General features: G+C 32.9%; 1 protein-coding gene across 10 annotated transcripts in view; it reads left to right on the forward strand.

Annotated features, from left to right (window-relative positions):
• The window catches only part of LRBA (LPS responsive beige-like anchor protein), a 635,991-nt gene that overhangs the window by 604,799 nt on the left and 13,477 nt on the right, over nt 1-17,715 (forward strand). For all 10 annotated transcript variants that reach the window (XM_076010592.1, XM_076010588.1, XM_076010587.1 and 7 more), the window contains 2 exons: nt 2,643-2,810; nt 17,135-17,236. In XM_076010592.1, the coding sequence (XP_075866707.1) occupies nt 2,643-2,810; nt 17,135-17,236 (270 nt within the window). The remainder of the gene's footprint in view (nt 1-2,642; nt 2,811-17,134; nt 17,237-17,715) is intronic.

Genomic DNA, 17,715 nt, shown 5'->3' on the forward strand with positions numbered 1-17,715 from the left:
ATCTTAAATAAGCCTACCCCTAAATAACCTATTTAAGTCACTCCTATAGTTTATGTGCTCTTAGCATTTGGTATAGGCTAAAGCAGAAATCATTGTACAATATTCTGTGATCAAAATTACAATATGATGCATTGTTTCTTTCATTAGTTAAAATACATTGATTTAACCTTTGGTTTTCTAATTATTATTAACAGTACATTCAGCTACCAAATTTTTGTCTTAACTATGTAAGGCCTTCGTGTAATTTAACTCCACCCATTTTACCACTAAACCTGCCCACTCTGTTCTTCATATAAACTGGAAATGAAGTGAACATTATTATATTTTTCATAAATTTATTTCTCAACATTTTTTATTCTAGAAAGTCTTGAAGTCTTCTTACCATTTTCTTTATTGATATAAGCTAATTTTTTAACTGAAATGTTTTGGTGTCAGTTTAAAAGGTTGAAGAAATTCAGAAGTGAATGATCTGAACACTTAGCAGTTAACACACCTGCTTTGACTGAGTCTTTGCTTCCCCTTAGTCACAAGAGAAAAAAATATACTTTATTAATTTTGCAATTTTAGATTGAAATGAATCTGATTTTACATTTACTAGAAGTAGGCTATGTGCATGACTGCCACTCATGAATGAAAACATGTATTTGACTTTCCACCTCATGTAGATAAAGTATGTTTCAGTATTTTTTTTTTTTTTTTGAGACAGAGTCTTGCTTTGTTGCCCAGGCTAGAGTGAGTGCCATGGCATCAGCCTAGGTCACAGCAGCCTCAAACTCCCGGGCTAAAGCAAACTCCTGCTGCCTCAGCCTCCCGAGTAGCTGGGACTACAGGCATGTGCCAACATGCCCGGCTAATTTTTTCTATATATATTAGTTGGCCAATTAATTTCTTTCTATTTATAGTAGAGACGGGGTCTCGCTCTTGCTCAGGCTGGTTTCGAACTCCTGACCTCAAGCAATCCATCCGTCTCAGCCTCCCGGAATGCTAGGATTACAGGTGTGAGCCACTGTGCCCATCCCAGTATTTTTTATTTCTAAATTTCTAGCCTTTATAATAAGCCTCAGGTTTATTATTTAAGGAAACAAGAATTTAAAAATTTAATGTAAATACTTTCTTAGTTACATTTACTATTATCTTAAAACGTTAAATACACTGAGATGCCAAAACTTGAGACCTTAATCTTTTGAAAAGTTTATAATGTATTCCAAGTTCAATATAAACTTTTTAGGCATTTTAATTTTTTTCAGGTCAGTAGTGTTTTTTCTTGAACATCTGAATTATATTTTTATAGCCTCACTGCACATTTGTTAAAAAAAAAAAAAAAGCTATGATGAATATTAAAGGGTAGAAATTCTATGACATTCGTTTGTAGAGTATGTAGACATTTCAAAGGAACATGTTAGCTAGAAACTATACTGATGGAATGGAGGTGCTGCCACAGATATTTAATTCTTTTTTTTTTTTTTTTTTTTGATACAGAGTCTCACTTTGTTGCCTAGGCTAGAGTGAGTGCCGTGGCGTCAGCCTAGCTCACAGCAACCTCACACTCCTGGGCTCAAGTGATCCTTCTGCCTCAGCCTCCCGAGTAGCTGGGACCACAGGCATGTACCACCATGCCCGGCTGATTTTTTCTATACTTACTAGTTGGCTAATTAATTTCTTTCTATTTATAGTAGAGACGGGGTCTCGTTCTTGCTCAGGCTGGTTTCGAACTCCTGACCTCGAGCAATCCGCCCTCCTCAGCCTCCCAGAGTGCTAGGAGATATTTAATTCTTTAGGCAAATTTGTGTGAATTATAACCACCATCTCTGGTTAAACAAAGGTTCTAAAAGGTGAGGGCTTTACTTTTTTCCTGATGCCTTTATGTGAACAACTCTTCCTGTATTTGAGGCCCTAATATCCAGTAAGTAAGTTTACTGAGTTCCTCTCCACTATCCCCAGTCATTATTATTAAACTGCCATAATCTTGATTTCAGCATCACTCCCTGAGGAATTTCATCATTCAGACAATTAAAACAAAAAAGGAATGACCTGGCTCAAATTGGAATCAAAATACATCAGTTCTTTCATCAAAATTTCCACGTAATCCTTATTTGAAAAATCAGGAGCTCTCCAAAGTGACTTATATCATCCTTGTGTAGATCACTTAAAAAGAAAGAAGAAATACATTAGATCTTCACTAATCCAGAGACAAGTTTTTATTAGTGAAGTCTGAATTACAGAGTACTTTTATAGAAACTAAGTTTTGTTTTATTTTGAATTATGTAGAGTAACTCAAGAAAGTGTTAAAATGGTTCCAAAGGTTTTTCCTGGTCCTGCTTTGAATCAGTAAACATGATTCATTGGTAATTTATAGTAGCCATTTATAATATAATGATATAGTATCATGGTCCTCAAATAGTTTCATTGAAATAGTTTTAACATATGTCTTCCAAAAATGTTATCACCATTCAATTGATTTTTTTTGTTGTTGTCATTGTTAGTATTCAAAGAAAACATTTAGGTTAGACCAGGTCAAAGTATTATAAAATCTGAATTATCAGAATCTAAGTTATTATGGTTTCATTGTCTTATAAGTTATCTGTTCACTAGAAGTTTATTTTTTTAATAGCAATTTTAAAGAAAATTGTTTTACATTTCAGGAAAATTGACCCAAGTGGTGTTTGGCCATTGGGATGTCGTCACTTGCCTCGCTCGTTCTGAGTCATATATTGGGGGAAATTGCTACATTCTCTCAGGGTCACGTGATGCAACCCTTTTGCTGTGGTACTGGAATGGAAAAAGCAGTGGGATTGGAGATAACCCAGGCAGTAAGTATGATTTATTTTTTAAGTAAACTTATATAGGTGTTGTAGAATAACATTTTGCAGTGAAGTTAGCTTTTCAGTATGGTAAGAGTGAAACTCAATTATCAAGTATTTTTAATTTCTTAGTTATAATTTAAGAAAGATCTAGATGGCACCATTATTAACATGTGACCATTGATAATTAAAATCCAAGCATGAAATCTCATTTTTCATGTTATAGGTTATTCTTATGAGCCAAAAATGCTAATTCTTCATTGCAAATGGCTGTCACCAAGTAAAAGAGAAGTGTTTTATTCCCAAACAATAAGATATAGCATAAAAGAGCAATCACATATTATCTTGTTTATGGAATTCATATTTTTAAAGAGCAAAATAAAAATTATAATTTCATGGAAACAAACCAGTCTTTATAAAATTATGCTTTCATTTACATAGTAAAGGATAAAACAGGTCATAAAAGGCCAATATGGAATATTCAAATTGGCTCTTGGTTTTTCAGATGGGAAATGAAAATGTTCACCAACAGCCTTAAACATCTTTATGAAACTATGCTGAAGGCAGTAAAACAAAAAATGTGTAACCATTTAAAATTGTAATTCACAGAAGGCAAAAAAGGAAGCAGCTACCATTAAAACCAATCGCACACAGCTGCAGAAAAGAAATGGCTTTAGAAAAACACATTAAGAAGTAGGAAAAAACAATTAAAGGGACCACCTGAAAAATGAGAATTTAATTAAAATGATTATGACAACACTGAAGAGTTCCTGCAAGAGTAGCTTTAGATTTTTACTTCATAAGGTAGAGCATTTTAACTGCTCTTAAATATTTACAATTTCTTAATTTAAAGCAAGTTGCAACGTATTTGGTTAAGGAAGGATCACGTTGCTCCTGATTACTTTACCTGAATATCCTGGTCCTTCTTTTTGTCACTCAGCCTCAAATTGTGGAATGGTCTGAATATGTTTAAGTCCATCATATTTTAGATTGACTTCTCAAAGCTGTGCTTAAATGTGTAATATTTGTATGAAAGCAAACCCTTTTTTCAAAAAATTTAGTCAAATGCTAGTACAATTTTAAAGGAAATATATGCAAAGTATTTTACAAAGCTTTTCCTTCCTATTATGTACATTCGAGATGTTGTTTGATGTGGAGAGTAAACACAACTTTTATTCAATGAACCTCTAATATATTTCTTATTTTAATCAAAAAAGGAGAATTCCCTACTTGAATAGAATATGAAAAATAATCTTAATGCTTTGATCCTATGACTGGTACAGACTTTGTGATCAAATCAAATTGTAGTCTCTGTGTATATACGGGGGGAGAGTGTGGATATGGGTATTTCACATATTTATACAAATATCTCTATTTTGTACATAATTACAATAGAAATTTTAAAGATGTAAATTTCAGGGATTTTGTTTTTCATAATTTTTTTGAAAAGTACTTCGTGTTCTTTTCAACATGGACAAGATGTTCTGGTCCTTCTTCCTTTCTTGCCATTTTGGAATGAGTGACTACTTTCAATTTCTTTTTTCCTGTCTCTGTAAACCCAGTTACCGAGATTCACTAAATTATCTCAGGCAAACCTAGATTTGACATAGATAATAAATCTACCATTTTGTTATTTATCTCAAAATATTTAGAAAGAACTTTTTCTTGACTTAAAATAACGTAAGATGTTTCATGCACATAAAACAATCTAAAACAAGGTATTTAGGTTGTCTTTTACTCACTTGACTTAATCATGTTCTCTGTTATACATAGTTGTTACCAATGTGCATTCGGAGAAGTAGCTAAAAGCTTATTAGCTATACTCATAGGTAATTGCTGTTGTAGTTCAGAAATGTAAGTATATTTTAAAATTAGGAATTTCAGCTTTTTCAGAAAGAAGAAAGTATGATATATATCATGATATATGTACATATTTAAATATATTTAAGTACCTTATAATTCACTTTAGAAATGTTTTTCACATGCATGTCCTTTAAAAATTGAATCACATAGGACTGACTAAATCCTGGAGTTTGTAGTAAAAAAAAAACTAAGTTCCAAGCTTTGCTGTGGTCTTTCTGTCTTGTCTGTAAAATGAAAGCAACGACAGTAACTGACTTAATGTGTTATCAGAAGCACAGGGTGCTTAGAGCAAATAAATCACCACAAAAACACCATCTTGTTGGCATTAGAGTACATATTATAATGTTATATTTTTCATAAAGCACTTCATCTATACCCTCTCATTGTCTGCACTGTGGTGGAGATTAACTCCTAGTAATGCTGGTAATGAAAAGAAAAAAATAAAAGAATAATATAATAGCACATCTAATAAAAATTTTAGAAAATTGTAATGTATCTTGACTAAATTAAATTACCTTTCTCAAAGTGAACCTCGTCCTTTCTGGCCCTTTTATAATGTCTGATGTTCCAATTTAATTTTGCTTTAGCTTTGAAAGATGAATATGGGAGAAAGACAAATAGATACTTTTATTACAATGAGAATTTACACACATTAAAATAGAAAAATTAAAAAAAGCAGTCTAATCTTCTCAAAAGAAAATGACAAACAAAAACAAAGGCATTTGTACTATGTGTAAACTGTTTCAAATATTCATGCAAGCTGGTTCGGATTTTATAAGCCTCTGGCTCATTCATTGATGGTTCCACGATGCAGCCGCTGAAGTCAGAGCTTTACAGATGAGGGGTTTTGGGTTATGCCTGTTCCTATATTGTTTCTTTTAGACACAATATAAATGACCTTTAAGAAGTGGTCAGGCTTTTATATACATACAATATGTGGTTCTATAAATATACACAATGCCTCGACTTTAAATTTTTGATTTTAGACTTTTTCATTCTTGAAGGGAAAATAAATAAATGAAAGAAGACCAGGCTATTGCTTTTTCTATATTTTATAGGTCTCATTCAGGTATTTAGTTTTTTTAATTTAAAAAAATCATAAAAATAGGTAGTAATTTTACTTTCTAGGATTATAAGCCTACATACACCATTTTCTCCAAATCTAATATTGGTACTATATGTAAAGTTGATAGCTGTATAACTATTTTTTTCAAAATATGTTATCCAATATTAATATATATGTTGCTTTGGCAAAATCAGTCTAATTTCATATTGGATAAAACTCATAAATTGTATAATTTAGGGCTTTTAAAAAGACAAAAATGTTCTATGAAACCTGCCTAGATTACATAGCAAAAGGCTTGTTTTCCTGTGTGCTGGATAATTTTTCATCTTTGACTGTATTGTCTTGTGATAGTTATCTCCTGTGGAATGCACTTTTCTCAATGAGAAGAAAAATTAAAGTAGGAGTCCATTTAATTGTGGATGTTTTTTATAGAATTAACTAGGAACATTTCAATGAAAGACATTTTTCTACATAAAAGCATAGCATCTCTGCTTGCCCTAGTACTCTTTGTGTTTTAGGACTGAATCTTGTCCACCAAAGTGCTTTTCCTGAGATAACTCATTTTCCTTCAGAATAATGCTATCCAGACTGTAAATTTTCAAATTTTGGAGAAAATGTTCCCTAGTACCTTCAGTTGATATTCAAATACTTTAAACTTTGACATGATCTTATTTAAGTGAGATGAAAATATACAATATAGTTATTATTTATTCACTATTTTTATATTAATAGATCATAAGCTTGTATTTTAAAAATTAAATGCTTATTAGGTATTTTTAGGTATCTGAGTAATTTTCTTTTAAAGACACAGTTGATTAGCTTCAGAAGCAAATGCTTGCTGACTGAGGGTTTGCATAGATTTGTGTGTGTAGTATTTTAGTAAAGTAGTTTTCCATTCTTGCTTTCTGGTTTTGATTTGATTGAAAGGTGGCATTTTTTTTTTCCTCATTGCAATCAGACATGTTAATCTATGTCAGCTTTCTCCTTTATGGGAATGGCGTCTACTGAAAAAAAAAACTATTTAAGTTTTTTTCATAACAACAAGATTCTGTTCTTTAAGAATATTTCAGCACCGTTAATTAGAAAGAAGGTTTTATTAACCATAAGGCTAGCACTAACAGACCACAGAGCTGTTTTTTAAAGTACTGTATGCCATAGTTGCCCTGCTTTTTCTCTGTCTAAAACTTCATTTTGTTATACTCTCATCAATCACTGAAGTCATTACCGTAAATCCTACTGTTGTTAATTTTACTAGTATCACCCTAATGAGACATTCCTGCTATAATTAAAAATGAATTCTAACTTTAAGCCATTCTAAATTTTTTTTTTAATGAATTTAGAATGATCTTGCCACATGACTGTAAATACTACTGATATACACATAGACTACTCATCAAATCTGTAAGAAAAGTAGTAGCATAATATGTCCAGGTGTGAATTATTTACTGGTTGCCTTTGTGCACATGTGCTTATGCATATGTATATTTTTGTGCACATATTCAGGAATTATGTCCTTTTTATTGTAAAGCCTAAGAGGTTTTACTGAAGCTACTGATAAATCCTTATTCTTTGTCTGGCCAAAATATAGGTAAATACAAACAGTATTACTCCCTGTAAGTAGGTGTCCTAGAGCACCATCTGCTGGATGCATTTGAGGACCTAATGTTGGGAGATGTGAAAATTGGTACTTGGTAAGACAGGTGTACTTTGTTTTTCATTGCCTGTGATATATTATTTAAGGGTCACAAATGTCAAGGTATGTACATTTGTGTGGAACCATATGCGTTTTTAAAAAGAAATTACTTTCTTCCTTCTTTTGCCCCACCCTAACTTGGATTTGGAGCTTCACAATAAATATTTTGTTTAACAAAAAAGTAAGCACAACATATGCCTAAAAACACCACAGTTGGTCATGAGATAAACTCTTATTTTATTTATCACAGGTCTTCAGTAGGCTACAGTTGAGGAAAATTGTTTGGATAATATTTTATATTTACATTCCTTTTGTTCACTAGATTCTGAATATGAAAGTGATGCTTGAAACAAGTAGCCCTTTCATACCTGCGTTATGACTGCTGCTCTGATTCTTTGTTAAGAACACGAGTTCTTGTATGTATCTCTTCAAGATTTTCCCTTTTGGGCCCGCTTTTAGAATGTACTGTTGCAGAAAGACTAGCCTATATTTTTCTTTTTTCCTTGAAGGATTATCAAGTAGCGTTCTGAAGCAGTACGTTACGTTGGCAGTGTTCAAGTTCAGGTGACATTAAAAGTATGTCTATGAAATTCTCCAGAAGGTCCAGGATGTTTAGTGATCCATGATGTAATGCAGGCCCTCAAGTTCCAGCAAAACAAGTCTGTATTTACTGCTTGTAACTAATAGTAGATGTGGTAAAAAGGAATTATATTCATATGGCAAATGAATACAACCTTAATGTGCACCATATGCAGAGTGGTGGGGTGATATGCCAATATATCACATTTATTTACCTTGTTTGGTTGCAGAGAAAAATGACTATACCATTCAGCCCATAGGCTATAGCCATATAAATATGAGAAGAGAAGAATGGGTGATTTATGCCCTCGTATTGAAACCAAGTATCTTCATATGTTGACTTTAATAGTGCCATACCAAAGAAAATTGTCCAGTACTTTATGCTCAATGGGAAATGTAATTTCAAAAAAATTGCTGGAATTAATCCAAAAAGGTACAAATTCCCTTTAATCAACTAAAAGTGGGATTCTTCTGCTTTTAAAATATTGTACAACTGTGTGTGTATGTGTGTGTGTCCATGACATTATTGTAGAACTACTAAGGATACATTTAATTAAGACTTCCTGGAACAACATATTAGACTGACTTTACCACCTTTCAAAAGTTCATTTCATTAGAGAAATTTTATAACAGCTTTGTGCATATGTACCTCACATTGTACTTTATATAGTCCTGAGACTTTATGAAAATAGAGCCATTTTTATATGAAATTCAATACTTAAATGCCTCTATTTTACAAAGCAACAGTTACCCAATTTTTTCTAGTGACTTCAGTTTTCATGTGCTATACCCATTTATATGGCTTTACAGAGCAGAAGTTTAGAAGCATTATTAACAACTTTTTAAAGATTCATTTTCTTGATCTTTTAACAGTATCATTACCTAATTAAATATATCGTTGTATTTCATTTACCTGCTAATTTTTTTAAGTAATTTTTCTCACATTCAAGTAAGAAACTGAATGTGTTTGATGAGGCTTCAGATTTTGGATTTGAAGGGTTTTTAGTTAGGAAAAACTTTTTAAAGAATTCTTTCTGCTTTTTGTGGCTTAAGGCTACATGACTATTGAGCTTTTTAGCTTTTATTCGTGTAGCTGACAACTTTCCTCAACTGAGAGATTACTTTATTTCCTTGGGGTGAGTGGGTCAGGATGTATTTAATAGCTAAAGATGTAAAAACCCTCTGTAGTTTTCAGAGTGCCTAACAATGTATTTTTACCAAAAGAACCTTTAAAATGTTAAGGACATATTATAAAGAATTTTAGGTGATTTGAGTATTTAGAATTAAATACAAAGAAATAATTTTCAATTTTAATTTATATTCATGAAAATCGTATTCTTAATGTTGTATATCCACAAATCCAAACAAGATTTCACTTCGACAAAATTTCTACCTATCTATATTCTTTTCTGGAAGTAGATTTTTTATAATGTTTATGTTACTAGACACCCATACGCAGCTATAGGAGCTATAGATGAATGAGAGCCAAAAGTCAAGCCCCTCTCTGGAAAATCAACAAATGCAGTCTCAAGAAAGTAGGACAAATGAAGTACATTAGTTAAGTACAGTATGATCTGTCCACATAATGAAGTACTGTATAGCCACTAACAAAGGTATTATAAATTTGTAATATTGACATAGAGAGATATGCTCTCTGTATTGCTAAGTGTAAAAAGATCACCAGACTACATATATATATCTACATCTATATGTGTATACACTTATATTCTATGTATATTTATGCATAGAAGAAAGTATGAAATGATAGCCAGACAAATGTTAGCAATGTTTATTTGTAGGTAATGGAATTTGGAAGTAGTTTTGCATTTTCTTCCTCATAATTTACTAAATTATCTGAAAGTTTTATAATGAGCATGTATTATTTTGATTAGAGACAAATTAGACTGATTAGAGACAGTAAAGATATTTTAATTTGGGGAAAGTACATAATTATTATAATGTACCTTCACTCCCTGCTCTTGGCCTCTAGGCTTCTAGATATTAATAGTTGTATTAGAATTTCCATGGCTTGTCAGAGAGAGAACATCTCTAATTGGCATTTATGCAACATAAGTTAAGATATACTTTCACTGAAAGAAGTGTTTATAACAGAGCATGAAAAATAGCAGCATTTTACTGCTGTTACTACTACTATTACTAAATGATACTTAATGTGTGCTCACTACATGCTAGGTACTCTCCTAAGCACTTTACATATTAACTCAATCCTCATTGTAGCCTTAATGTGGTAACTACTATTGTTAGTATCCTTGTCTTAAAAATGAGGCATGGAAAAGTAAGTATACCTTTACTTACTGTCCTGGGTCTTCAAGTTCCTAGGTATCCTTACTAGAACTATAGGAACTGGCCCAAGGGAGCTTACATAGCTAGCAAGTGCTGGAGCCTAGACTCAAACTCAAGCACTTTAGGTCAGAGGCCACATTCCTAACCACCAAACTGCACCACATTTTTTACTGAATTTAATTGGCTTATCAGCTACAGAGAATTTGATGCAATCCTATCACTAAAGCACTCTTAGTATTTGCAAAGAACATAAAAAGATAACTTTATTTTACTGAGTTCTTATAACAGTATATGTCATGATAGGATATGGTTCTTTAAAAAATATTATATACCTAAGAGGTATACTTAAAGTATACAATTGTAGGTAAAGACTCATGCAAACCCATTTTCTAAAGTACAGCTGACCCCCTTGGACAACATGGGAGTTAGGGATGCCAGCCACCTCACAACATGCAGTCGAAAATCTGAGTATAACTTTTGACTCCTCCAAAACTTAGCTATTAATAGCCTACTGTTGATTGCAAGCCTTACCAATAACAAAGTCAGTTAACACATATTTTGTATCTTATATGCATTATATGCTGTATTCTTACAATAAAGTAATCTAGAGAAGAGAAAATGTTATTTTAAAAAAGTATAAGTAGGAGAAAATACATTTATTATACATTAAGTGGAAGTGGATCACCATAAAGGTCTTTATCCTCATTGTCTTCATGGATAGGTTGAGGAGGAGGAAGAGGAGGGGTTGGTCCTGCTGTCTCAGGGTGACAGAGGCAGAAGAAAATCCATGTATAAGTGGACCCATACAGTTCAAAATTCAACTATAGTCTTAGAGGGTGATTCTGTGTCATAAACTTTCATATATATATTATATAGAGAGGAAGAGAAATGTTATAAACCAAAAACTGACCTTGTTAATAAGGAATGTGGAAAAAAAAGAAAAACTTATAGTTTTCTGTACTGTTATCTTGTCTTGCATTAATAATTCTAATATTATTTACATGAGGATATTACCAAAATGTACTAGCTGATGATTGTCACACCTTAAATGCAGCAATGACTTACTGTCTGTAGTCTGTATGTTTAATCAAATTAACATTTTGTTTCCACCAAAAAGACCAAGATGAATGGGGGAGGGGAGAAGTTTGGTGAAGATGAAATGAGTAGAAGTTCAAATAATTTCTCTTTGCATAATTAAAATGTAGTATAATGCCCATTGAAAAATTAAAAAGTTAATGGAAAAGGTTTAAGAAACATTTAAAGCTAACCTCATTTCCACTTCAGCAAAGCCATTTCCTTTCTTGATTTACCATTATGATAAGCCACATGAGAAAGCTTAGTATTTAATTTTCACATGAATGTACTCAATTTTTACATGCATGTTTTATAGTAATCAACTGTAATTAAATGAAACAAAAGGCATGTGTAACATAGAAATATCCATCTTTAGGAAATGACTGGCATATACTGTATAATATTTATATTTTTGTTGTTTTTATCTATATATACTTGGTAACTTCATTATGTATTCAGCTTTTTTAAAAAACTTATATTTTACTTCAAAATGGTTTTTCTATTGAAGCTATTTTTTTTATAAAGCCAGGTTTCATATGTTGTTTTACTTCTCCAAAAGGTCAGATACTAGATTTTAGTAATGTTGAAAATTATATCAGTTGTTTTTATTTAAGAACTTTATCAATGAATATTAAATATTGATTTTGCATGCAAATTCAGTTGTAATAAGTGGTTTGTACTTCAGTACAGGTTTTTTTACTTTTACAATCATACTTATAACACGCAGGTTTATAGTACAATTGACACAGCCAGATCCAATGACCATTTAAAATCAAGTCATTTTTTCAAATCAAAAGCCATATTTTATTCCTTTTCTCATTTCCACAGTTCATTGCATATAATACATACTCAATAAATGTTATTAAGTAAATGAAGGAATGAAGGAGTGAACAAATGGGATATGTTACTTTCTTTCATAGGAGTCATCTGACCTAAGTATTAATTTGAAGGCATCATTTTATTTTTATAAAACTAAGAATAGAAAAATGCTGAACCTCACTTCCTTTCAGAATCAGTGGTATTGAAAATATAGTAAATGAATGAAGAGGATTCACTCTGCTAATAACATATTTATACTGCTAATAAGAACTTTATAATGTGTTTTAAAGTGATTTAATTTTCATAAGACTGAGGAGATAATGCCAAAAATACCAAGAACTTTATTCATTTTTTTAAAAAAGTAAGTGAAAGTATACAAGAAATACATGTCAGGACTACTTCTACCTGGATTATTAAACCCTTCTGCCTTAATGGAGATAGACCTTATGAATTATTTTTCTCATTGAATATTTATGAGCAGGATACTAGAGAAATTACTGTTTCCTCTTTTAGGTATAATTTTAAATGGTTTGGAGTCCATTTGATAGAGAAATATACTTAATGTTATGAGGACACCAAGGGAACACATTTAATATTTAATAAAAACATTTGCTATTCTGCCTAGTGGTATTAAAATATTTCACCAAATGTTTTAAAACATAGGTCCAATGTAAATGCTAAATGGGTATTATAGAGATCTTGTGCTGTTTTTTAAAGCAAGTTGGGTTGTTTATAATAGTCTCTGTAAGTTAGTACTGATATTCAGTATTATATACTGAGAAAAGCACATCTGTAAAAACTGATGTGTCCTGGTATTTGTGGCAGGATTTGGACTGTCTTTAATCTCATTTGACTTGTTCATCTTCCTTTAAGGCCATCCATAAAGATGCACTGAGTATCCTTTTCAGCCTTTGGTTAGGATTTGCATCAGTAGTCATAAACCTGCTCTCCAAACAAAGACACCCTTTCCTTTGAAGTAATTGCTCAAGCTTTTCAAAGCAGTCCTAGAAGTCTGTCCTCTTTCTCTTTTTATTTTTCTTTAAGAAGAGTTTGAAGTGTAGCCCCTTAAAATAGCAGCAAGATAAATTTTTCTCTCAGCATTATTGAAAGCCATGACAATTTTTCAAGCAGTAAGACTAAAAGGTTCTTAAGGGAATCTGTTCTGCTTTATGATCTAGCTTTTGGTAGATCCTACTATCTCAGAAAGCAAAGGTAAAGACTTTTTGTACCCCTTAACTACTGCAGATTTTTACCAGAAGAATTAACCCGATATTTTTCAGAAGACTTTTTATTTTCCTGCTCTTTATTTGGTTTAGAGAGTTCAATGAGAGATCGTTGATAGCTTTGGAGTCTTTGAAAAGTAAAAAAAATATGGCCTGAATCATCTTATTTGAGCTGATTGTTTCCCCCTAGGTATTAAATATATGTGCTGACAAGTAGTTGGGAGGGGCAGATTTAGAAGAGTGCTGCAGTGAAAATGAATTATATGGTTCCGAGATTTTGTTTCTAGGCTTTCCAAACAGAAATATACACAGATATGGAGGAGTTTTGCCTTTCTTTTCTGTGGGATGTTGTCACTTGAGCCCTGATATGATCCAGGATGATGTATAACAGTGTAACTACAGAGAAATAAAAAGATTCTGTGAGCCGTGTATATAAAGCTGCTGCTCTGCCTCCGATTATCCCCTCCCGGCTCAGTAATTTCATTCCAGGTGGTTCTCAAAATGTCCACTGAATTTAAACAGTCTGGACCTGTTTAATTTAAATCCTATATTATACAATTATATTTGCTGTAGTGAAATTTTAATATTTAGAGCTCTTGGTTTGTTGAAACTCACAAAACTCCAAGAGGTATTTACTTTGAACATACTTTTTGATAAGAAGAAAATGTAAAGAATGCTCGATCTGTACAGCAGATAATAAAGGGAGTACAAAGTTCAGTCTTTAGACAAGACTGGAAATGGCTTTTCTGAGAGGAAATGATATGATGTCTCTGCTTATATTGTTGTGTGTGGGTTTAAAGAGGCTGTTAATGTACATTTCCTATAGGTGAGGAAAGTTAAGTAGCACTGTCTTTTTACTGGAAATCCAGTATTTGTGAAACAGTTACCTGAGAACCTAATGATCGTAAGTCTACCCTTATGCTTTTAATTTGTTGAGTTTTTCTCTCTCTCTCTCTCTCTTTTTTTTTTTTTTTTTTTTGTATTTCCTGAACTGTCTAACCTGCTTCCTGGATTAGCAAAACTTTGCCAAACTTTGAAGCCAGAATCCTAGCATTGAACAGTTCCTTGTTTAGAGATCAGGCCCTAGCAATGAAAACTGGCTTTTCAGTTTTGAAATTATATGTGTGTGTCTTCTGATTTGTGTAATGAAAAATGATAAGTACAGTTTGGATGATTAGAAACTAGTATTTTGTAAGTAAAGCATACTTATTAAGAGTTTACAAAAAAAAAATGCCTATCTCAACCCACTTTCTGGGTTAATCACAGGGCTTCCTAAACTCTAACTTTATAGTCATAGAAAATGCTCACTATTTAAACTCTTGTCCCTTAAAGAAAGAAGTACAATTACAATCAACAGCAGCCTTCTCCCTTCCTATACTAGGCTCCTGAGAAAATAATCTTAGATCTAGAAAACAAAAAGTTACCATTGACGCGCTTAAATGATGCTGTCCTCTGGGACTGCCATTATCCATCTGTCCTTTGTTTACTTTGGCTTATACTTATATTGCTTTCATTTGCCATCAGTTTTCCTTCAAACTTTCCATTTCCACTGAGGAATTCCAAGACAATTAAAGTTTAAACTCATCCCCATAAAATGGTAACTTATGAAGACAAAAGGAATAATCACACTGAAAATGTATTCTAGAGCTTAATGATTTTAATTGTTAAAAAGTTGCCAATTGATACAATTAGAAGTAATTTCAAAAATAACATTATATGGTTTTTTTTCATGGAATGTAGAGCATCTTGGGAAAGGGAGAAACTAGGGTTAAAGTATTGGTAACTTTTTAAAACATAGCATATTTGTTTCTAAATTTTGTGGTACAGATTATCTTTAACAGAAAGTTAAGTAGTTTATATCGCCTTACATTATTTGCTTCTTTCCTTTAAAACTTCCCCAAGTTTGTGGACTCTTTAGGGAAAAAAATTTCTCTTGTGAAAATTTTTTTCTGGTTTGGGAAATGTTAAGTGAACTTTCTAAGTAAAGTGGATTTGCCTACCCAAAGAAATTTTTAAACTTGGAATCAGATGAAACTAATCCCCTCATTCAGCTTACTCCCTGGCCTTTTACTATGTCACTGGGGGTCTCAATTTATCGCTAAGTGCGTAGCCAGTTCTTGCATCTGGCTGTGCGGTGTGAGGTAGCACAGCCAGTGTGGTGCAAAGTTTGATAGAATACTCAGGAGTACCCATAGTCACCAAAGCCACGAAGAACACTGTGGGAACACACCTATTGATTATGTACCCAGTACGTGCCCTGCAGCTATTATGTGTGATGCTAGGAAGTAACTGCTGGCTCCAGGTAAAGTGAGGCTGGACGCCCAGAGACTAGACTCCTGTTTTCAGACTACAGACCTCTTACCTTTTTTTGATCATGGATCTCTGGGCATTCAGTAAAACCTATTTCCTTCCCCCATCACCCAGAAAAACAGTCATGTACATAATACATTTTGCATGAAATTTCAGAGAACCCATTGATCTACCAAGGCTAGATTAGTGTTTTGACAGTAGCGTTTGCCTTTCCAAGTATAGTAGGTTTCTGATAGGTTTTCCCTGACTTGCCAGACCTCTTTCCTCACAGTGGGTGACTGCTCCAAATACAGCCAAGTGTCTAGGGTTACGATGACAAGTTATTCTTTTCCGGAGTTCCATAGCTGGTGGTAGCACCCTACTTTCTAGGCACATTTGCCCCTTTTAAATTACAGTATCAGTTATCATCCATACTTTAGAAGCAATCCAAATTAAAGAAATCAAGAACACTAACAAAATCGTGTTTTCTAGTGTCATCTATAAAGGCTTTTTGTGTCTTTGGCCTTAGACACTATAAAAGAAGAGGACTAGTTTAGTCTTATTCTTTAGGCTAAATATGGAATCCAGTTTATCTTTGTGGCTTGGCATGAATGAAGTCACAGATCAAGCTAGGGCTATTCATGGTGTGTGAGTTCTCTATCAGCCAGCCAACAGTTTTCTTTTTAGTTTGGGACAGAGATGCAGGATAACTTGTTCCTTCTACTTGTGAAAATATTTGAAATATCTCCCATTATTGGATACTCCTTCTCTACCCTACCTTCCCTACCTCCCTTCCCCTAATTTTCAGTCACTATCAGAATTACATGTAAGGGTTTGATCTTTCTTAGGTGTTTCTTATTTGTGTTTTTCCTCTGTTCTTTGAATGAACCATAGAGAAATATACTACATGAGATTTATATTTCATGAAAATACTTGAGCTTAATAAAAATAATAGATATTTGGAGAGGGGCTGCTTTGAGATAGCATGAATCCTAGTCAGACTGTCTTCATTTTGATGGGTTTCAGTGTTGGGGGGAGCCTTTCTTTGAAATGTTAATTAAGTCAAAGCTCCTACTTTTATAATCATCTATCCATCCATACATCATCTAATCAAGGGGCTTATTTTTATACCTGGGAGGTATCTGAGGCATTCTAGAATGCTGATTTTTGTCATATTTAACCCTGAGTTTTCAACCATTATTGCTTGATAATCACATAAAGACTACTTGAAATTTAGTGAGACGTGGTCCTCAGAATAACACTTTAGCATATACTAGAGATCTAGTCCTAAAATAGGGTTTTGGACAAATTCCCAAATTATAAGCTAAAGATCCAGGCATGTTGAGAATTAGGAACAAGTTGTTGATTATGTAATCTGCATAAACTTCAATTGATTTGTCCTTTTCTCTGTTTTTTCCTGAAGGTGAGACTGCTACTCCTCGGGCCATTTTGACAGGCCACGACTATGAGATCACATGTGCTGCAGTATGTGCTGAACTAGGCCTGGTGTTAAGTGGTTCTCAAGGTAAACCTGTGCTACCTACATAAAATGTATGCATTTCTTGGTATCTAAGTAACAAATTATCAAAGATGAATTTGGTACCTTTTCTTTAAAGCTTCTGTCTGGTACAGTAGCCATCAGCCAATGGGACTATTTAAATTATCTAAAATTAAATTAAAAATTAAGCTCCTTGGTGGTGCTAGCCACATTTTAAGTGCTCAGTATTCACATATAACTAGTGGTTACCATATTGGACAGCATGGATACAGGACATTTCCACCATTGTAGAAAGTTCTATTTCACAGCACTCTAAAAATTGAGTTTGAGATGTTTTTGCAAACATAGCCTGTTAATTTTCTCATTTCCATGAGGCAAGAACAAGGAACATCTTTATATATTTGTTTATGCTTCTGAACTCTTACTGAGTTCAATCTCACACATGAATGGAAACTCCTAGCCTTGTCTGTTTTAACTTCCAAGTCTAAGGACTAGGCATAGGCCAG

The sequence above is a fragment of the Microcebus murinus genome, chromosome 15 (assembly GCF_040939455.1).
Source record: "Microcebus murinus isolate Inina chromosome 15, M.murinus_Inina_mat1.0, whole genome shotgun sequence".
NCBI classification, from domain to species: domain Eukaryota; kingdom Metazoa; phylum Chordata; class Mammalia; order Primates; family Cheirogaleidae; genus Microcebus; species Microcebus murinus.